Source organism: Convolutriloba macropyga, chromosome 5 (assembly GCF_964194025.1).
Source record: "Convolutriloba macropyga chromosome 5, txConMacr16.3, whole genome shotgun sequence".
Lineage (NCBI taxonomy): Eukaryota > Metazoa > Xenacoelomorpha > Acoela > Convolutidae > Convolutriloba > Convolutriloba macropyga.
In genome coordinates, this window is record NC_134472.1 from 73785390 (window position 1) to 73793123 (window position 7734).

Sequence of the window (7734 nt, forward strand, 5' to 3'; positions counted from 1 at the left end):
TCTCTGATCAGCCTATTGTGCACTCGAATGTCTCCCCTGATCAGACCAGTGTGCGGTCGAATCCGCCTGTGATTAGACTGAAGTGCGCTCAAAGTTGCCTATGATCAGACTAAAGTGCGCTCGAAGTTGCGTCTGATCAGACTAAAGTGCGTTCAAAAGAGTCTGATCAGAGAATGGATTTGAACATTAACAAATCTTTCAGTAATGTTCTATAGTAACCATTTCATGAAAATTGATTTTTTAAATATTTATTCAACTAAGGAAAAGCCAATTCAAAAAGAATAGCTAAAGAAAAGAAATCCCAAGTGCAGAAAAAGAATATTATTGAGTATGCCAGTAGTTCACGTTTTTGACTGAATAGACTACTTAGACAGCTTTGCATTATAACGTCTTGATCCACAGTTATTCCAAAAGGTTCCTATAGGAGACCGGCAGTTGCAATCGACTGGACCGCTTGTTTCTGGTCAACAACAGAATCGCGATGAGGCTTTGATCAGAACTCTTCTGTATTGTTAACTCTTGACAGAGACAACATCTTTCAGTAAAAATAAAACTTTAAAAAATTGCTTTAATTGGCCTCTGATTTGATAGTGTACGCTCAAATCGGCCTCTGCTCAGTCTGGTGTGCGGTCAAAACTGCCTCTGGTCTGACGTCACAGAAAAACGTGACCTCTGATCAGACAAGTTCCAGACTATTGTCCAGACAAAAAGTGCGCTCGAAGCCTTTTCCAGACCATGTAATTCGAGCGCACCGAGAACATGCATGCGCTTGATGATGGTCTGATCAGAGGTCACCTTGGTCTGGCCTCCTCAACCTGAGAATTGCGGGAGCCAGCGGATGAAACCATCACACCTTAATGTGCGAAGCAAACACCCAACTTGTCGGGTATCATACCACATAGAACTCAAATTCAGTTGAGCCTGTTAAATTGCCAATTTCGCCTGGCCCCATCAAGAAAGATCTTGGTCATGTACATAGCTCAATTCAGAGCCTCGATCATCTGCAATTCGAATAACTTTAAAAGGTAATCGACAACTCCACGTCAGGTCTAAGTCAATTCACATTTTTGTCTTAATATCACTCGCCATAACATCACTCGAAATTCAAAACTAGCCGATCAAACAGCTTTAAAATTCGGTTCATAAACGGTACTGAATGAAAGTCGAGTACTTGTACCGTAAGACAAAATTAATTAAATCTGTTTAATAAAGTCTGTTGAGCTCTTTTCTTTGGAGTGAAGATAGTTATTGAAAACAACATATTTATCAGCTCATAAATTCAATCTACATATCTTGAGTCATAATTTTCAACTCCATCAATTTACTCTCAATCCCTTGAAGTTTGTTCCTTGTTCTAATTCGGTCACGCTTGAAGTCATTTGTCTCAGATTCCGAGTCTTCAAGATGTCTGTCTTTGTCATCTCTTTCGTCGGCACTGCTACCGTAATTGAAGTGGTCGGAGTCAAAAACAGGTGACCGACTATTTAGACGATTTAAGTTCGGGTTGTTCCGCTTTCGTTCTCTAGGCCGAATGGGCTCCAAGTCGAATCGGGATCCAGGACTCCCATATCGAGAGGAACTGTCATACCTGTTTTGGGTTCTAAAGTTTGGGTGGGGTGGTGGTTTTGAGGAGTGATAATGCCGATGTCTATTTTGGGTTTTGACGTTCATGTCGATGCTTTCAATGAACGGGCGCTCAACCCGTTCGGTGGGCGCTGATGAGGGGTGGGAGGGGCGGTAGATGTTTATGTTACTGCTGTCGCTGTGATAACTTCCGGAATCGTCGCGTTGGGAACTTTTCTCTGAAAAAGGCAAAGGAATTTAAGGAAAATTTTTATAAAACCAGGGTGTAAACAGACGACTAAAATAAAAACATGCGAGAGTTAGGGCTAAGAGCTCGCTAATCAAGTAATAGTCAAGTTCTATCTATACTTAAAATGAGATTAAAATTACCCAGAATAAAATTACTCTCATCAGACTTTTGTGTGCTCCTTTGAAATAGTGTAATCATATTGATTCATTCAGAATTGACCTTATATCAAACTTTTGTTCCGGGCTACCTTTGCTTGGATCCTTAATGTGCAAAATTCTGGATCAAACAACATTTCATGACTGTTTGTTCCGTGTTTTACTCGTCAAAAAGAACTAGCATCTCGGCAAATTGAAAATGTGGTGGTGAAATTTACTACTTATTGGTGAAAATTATCATCGGGACTAATTTGCTTATTTAACTGAGCTAAAGTTAACTAGGGTATCAGTAAATTTTGTTGTATTTCATTTTCAAGCATTGCGGTCATAAGAGAGTTGCAAGAAAGACAGTTATCTTGCACAACTCGCTTATGACTTTACTAAGATCTTAGCAGATCTTAGTCGTAAGAATCTTAGTATAATGATGCCAAATATCTCGAGAATGCAAGATAACTGTCTTTTGAATCGGCGATCGCCGTTTCACGTGTCTAACTTTTGAGTCTGTTAGTTCTGTATATCTCCTCCCTGAGTCTGTCCACTTCTCTCCTGTGTTGACTCTCTCTCCGCTCCATCATCTCATTCAGTGACGTAATCAACTCTGCCTGCTTCTTGCTCACCTCTTCCACGTGTTTACACCTCTAAATATACACAACACACAAATTTCATCAGCATTAGATACCTCCCCCGCCCCTCTCTTCACCAAACAAACGAAAACAGTTCCAGCGCTGATAACAACTACCGTTGAAGAGAATCAATAGTTATTCTCACCTGCATGTTAATTAGCTCACGAGAACTGTTTCGTCCGACCACCAACCCCACCCCTCTTTAACAAGTCTTTAACGACAGGTATCCGATGCCAGATGCGGTTTGAAATGCTCGAAAGTGTGTGTGATCAGAAGTTATTTGGAGCACAAAAAATTTTGAAAACAGTCCGTACGTTGAATCTGGGCTGCTGGTTCAAAAAGGTACGGAAAATGGTCTGGGTTGAGTCTGATCTTAGCTCTATTTTGTCAGGAATTGTCTGGTCAGAAAGAGCAAAATTTCAAACCCACCAATGTTTAATCAGGGGTATTTTTTAGTCGGTCAAAGTCTGTCCAGAGTTCGTGTTGTTGGGTGACCTAAACCTTGGGGACCTAAACTCGGGGGTGCGGGTGAGTTGGGGTTAGATTTGAGTTCTATGATTCCCCTTATCTGTATTAAGTTGTTTTGAAGTGCCCGGGTCGAGGATTTTTCCCGATTCTATCGTGGTTTTCGACTTTCCAGCGTTAATCCACTGTTTCCACGGTTGAAAACCGGTGAGGTAATGGTGGAAAAATCTTAATTTGTCCACTCTTTCCTCTCTTTTCACTAATTTTTAACGGTGGACGCCTCGACCTGGGTGTTAATTTGCTGTTTGCAACCTAATGACAACATTACCTTGGCCAGTTCCCAATACATGTCGAACATTCTCTTCTGGCCCTCCATTAACTCAGTGAGAGCACTGTTGTTAGCCAGACTGCCCTTCTCAGATGATAATTCTGCTGCTTTCGCACTTTGTAACTCATTCTGTTGTTGCAACTGCACCATCGCGTTACCTAACTGTCAAAAAACAAAAAAAAATCAAATATCGAAATATGAGCAGAAGATTTTCCTGCAGCATTGTGGTGTGTGTGTGTGTGTGCATGTATATATATAATATATATATATATATATATATATATATATATATATATATATGTATATATATATATATATATATGTGTGTGTGTGTGTGTGTGTGTGTGTGTCTTTGTGAATAATTATATATATATACATATATATATATATATATATATATATATATATATATATATATATATATATACATATATATATATATATATATATATATATATATATGTGTGTGTGTGTGTGTGTGTGTGTGTGTGTGTGTGTGTGTTTGTGTATAATTACATATATATATATACATATATATATATATATATATATATATATATATATATATATATATATATACATATATAAATATGTGTGTGTGTGCGTCGGTGCGTGTGTGTGTGTGTGAAAGAAAGAGAGTGTGTGTGTATAAGTGTGTGTGTGTGTGTTTGTATGTGAGTGTGTTTGCGCGCATATGTGTGTGTGTGTGTGTATGAGTGTGCGTGCATGCGTGCGTTTGTGACCTGAACTTATGAAAAGACTCAAAAGTTCTAAATGTGTGGGGTCAGTTTTCACCAAAATTACACAATCGAGCACTGTTAAAGTCAAGAAAAGTTATTTTCATTGGTTGACTTAAAATATTTTCAGGGACATTTTGGGTCGATTACGGCTTTTTCATAGGTCAAGGAAAAGTCTCTTCATGAGTTAAGTTACAGCATATTAAATGTCACGTCAAGGTTTTTTATTGGGTCGAGTATGGCCTTTTCATGGGTCGACCGATCATTTTAAGAAATTTCTATTCTTCTAGAAAAACAGAAGCAGCGCCGGTGCAAAACTAAATAGCATTGCACAAGAGCAGTTTTGTTTGAAAACAGTTGAAAAAGTGACAATTTTTTAAGAATTTTGTCAACATCCACAATAAAGCAAATATCGCAGCTGAAAAATAATGCATATTACTTGCTAGATTGAAACAAGGTAGCTTAAGTGTAATTATCTTCCTCCTGTCAGTCGTGATGAGAATTTGACGTTTTTCGATTGTTCTCTTTTCTGAAAATTTGAATTACTGTTGTTTGAAAAAACAAAGAAGGTTTTTTGATCAATTAGTGCTTCAAAATTTGCTTTAAGTGAAAAAGCGTACATGCTGACTACGTTACAAGCAATAGCGAGCAGTGAGTTTGCAAGTAAACTTTTGGTGGCAAAAATGCAGACCCATGAAAAGGTTTTTACTTGACTCATTGTTTGAACATATTTCGAGCATTTTTTGTTATTTTCTACTTTAAGTAGAGCAAAAGTCAAGCGGATCATTTTGGTCGAGCTTGAGTCCAGTGTGGTTAATCTGAGCCCGGTAAAAGTTGAGCATGACAATTTGTCGAGCTAAAACCCATAAGCAAAATTTTAGGTCAAGGTAAAGTCCAGATGCGGAAAACTGGGTCGCGCTATAGTTGACAATTGGGTCGCACTAAAAATGACAATTATAGTCAAACCATAGTTTTTTCATACCCATTTTGGTTTCAAGCACTGTTTTCTCATAAGTCGAGGACTAAACCTGGGTGTGTGTACGTGTGTGAGTGCCTGACTCTGTATTTGTAGTAGTTATGATGATAATAATAATCTGCTTTCTGCGTTATCGCAGCAGAGCAGCATTAGGCTTTTAGTGTGCAGATCATTAACAGTAGCCTGTTCTCAATTGTTCTTTTATATATTATTTCCCACTTCTCAGAGTGTTCTTTTTTCTAATAATTAATGCTCTTTATTGGTGACTAGGGTCATTTTTTAGCGTCTGAAACCTTAAGGTGGTACCACTATTGTAGCTAGATTGGCCAGGCTATGGTCAACCTGAAGCTATGGTTCAGTGAGAGCTCATGCTCACACAGACAGCTTCACGGAGGCAGTGGATTGAACTCTCAATCATTGGCGTGTCAACCACACACCTTACTTCTCGGCTAATACAACAAGTATAATACAATAGGGTTTCGGATCTATTAACATCGAAAAAGTGTTGGATAAATATCATTAAATATATTAGGTACCGATATCTTGTCAACATTGCCTTCCCTGAAAACGTTTTCTGACAAACTCAAACTCTAAGTGCAAGTGGGTAAACAGAAGGACTTTTCTCCTCATGTATCACTTTGAATTCACCCCGCAAATATCCAGGTCTTGATGTGAATTTTTTTTAAAAAAAAAACGCCTTTTACCAGCTTAATCTTGCATATTTTCCTGTTTAAGAAATGCACTCTGCTATGTAATCAATTTTACTTGTTGTATTTGTTGTTTGTATGCATCAATGAGCCCGTCCTTCCATTTGGCATTGTATATTGGCATTGCAGAGGAGACATCTAGGGAGGAGTTCTGGATAGTGGGGGCACCAGGAAACGATGGATTAACTGGTGGGGGTTCAGCCAGAGGGTCCTTGTGCTTGCTAAAACACAAATTAAAACTGTTAATTTCTACCTATATTCCGAAATATGTTTTCCCGTTGGGTTACATGAAAATTGACCGAATGCTGTAGAGCCTTTGTGACAAATTTAAATTTTTGGATACAGCATTTGGTATATTTTTGGGTATTTTGGATCGTTGGGTATTTTATCCTGACATCTTCCTGCAGGAGGTGATGTTGACGCATGCAGTAGGTGAGAGGTTCGAGCCCGTGTACGGGAGTTTCCTTTTTGTGAGAAATCCGGTGAATGCGGTGAAAAAAATTTTTTTCACCGCTAAAAACCGCAAATCTTACAAAAATTCAACGCTTTCACCGCATTCAAGGCTAAAGGATGCGGGCGTTTTGCAGTGAAAAAAGTTCTTTTTACCATTATTAACCGCTAATCTTACATTGTTTTTTAACAAAAACTCGACCCGGGTGTGCACCTCCACTTTGGCCAGAGCCTTAGGTATTTGGCCATCAGACCTTTACAGGAGCGAATCCCAAACCACGAAGACCAGAGCATAGGTGCATTGCTTTTGAATGGGAGAACTTAAGAGCTCTTTGAGGAGTTCAATCCTATGATCTCCAAGTCTCTTTAAGACCATTTAAAAATTTAAAAACCATTTTAAATCGACACCTTCCTGTAGTGTTTTTCCGACTCGCTTCCAGTTGCAGTTAAAGTTACGAAAATTAACAATAAAGTTTATGACTACAGAAAAATCTCGGGGTTAACATTGTACGTTGTTGGTCAACATCAAAATCTTGGTTAACATTTATTCATTGAACGTTAACCAAGATTGAATGTTGACATTCAGGCATTTAACATTCATGCATTGAAGGTTATAATTCAATTCCATTTTCCCTAGATTGCGACGTTATAATCTGAAAGGCTATTAAATTTTGTTGTTGTTTGGAAACCACATTTGAAAGGAAAACAGGACCCAAAAGATGCAATCTTAACGCTTACCTGGACAATGAAGTCGCATTACTGGAAAAATTCTGGTCCACTAAACTTCTAACAGGCGGCTGAATCTCAAAACTCTGCTCATAATTCGGAGGGCTCTGTTGCAAATACGGAAGAGCTGAAGGCTGTTGAAGTTGATACGAGTATTGCCCTCTCCTCAACCGGCCATTTGGGGTCTGAAACTGGGAAAACTGGTCAGCCAAGGAGTCGGAGCTGATTTTGAGAGTGTTGTTTGGATTGTTTGTTTGTGCATTGTTGCTACTGTTGTTGGTATTATTGGTGTCTAGAAAAGTTACGCTTGGTTTTTTCAGTATACTACGCATGTTGGCTGATGTATGTACAAATGTAAAATTGATTTGATCACTGTATGGTTTTTAGTACAAGTTTATTGAACAGAATGAAAAAACTGCAAACGTGCTTTAAACGTTGAATAAACTCTTCATTGTTTTGCTAATGAAGTTTTGAATAAACTGTTTTGCTGATGAATCAAATAAGCTCCTTGAAACACGCTGGAACCAAGTTTTGTGGTTTTTTAGTACCAATAAAAGAAAGATTTAAAGAAACCATAACAACCCAGGTTGAGGTCGAGCTGCGGAAAGTCGATATGTCCAGACCCAGATGAACGCACGACGGGGGTGTAGTGCGTTCAGATTTACGTAGTCTGAAACACTGAATAACGTACCAAACTCTGGACATGAATGCACAAAAGGTCAGATGAACGCACGAATGTCTGGACTTGATTGCT

At 38.6% G+C, this 7734-nt stretch overlaps 1 protein-coding gene across 1 annotated transcript; it reads right to left on the minus strand.

Moving 5' to 3' along the window:
* Positions 1-1260: 1260 nt before the first annotated feature.
* Positions 1261-7344, minus strand: LOC142340254 (uncharacterized). Its single transcript, XM_075390806.1, has 5 exons — positions 6993-7344; positions 5863-6025; positions 3385-3546; positions 2462-2606; positions 1261-1802 (listed from the first exon to the last, which is right to left on the minus strand). The coding sequence occupies exons 1-5, from the start codon at positions 7310-7312 to the stop codon at positions 1285-1287; spliced, it is 1308 nt and encodes a 435-aa protein (XP_075246921.1). The 5' UTR covers positions 7313-7344; the 3' UTR covers positions 1261-1284.
* Positions 7345-7734: the final 390 nt, after the last annotated feature.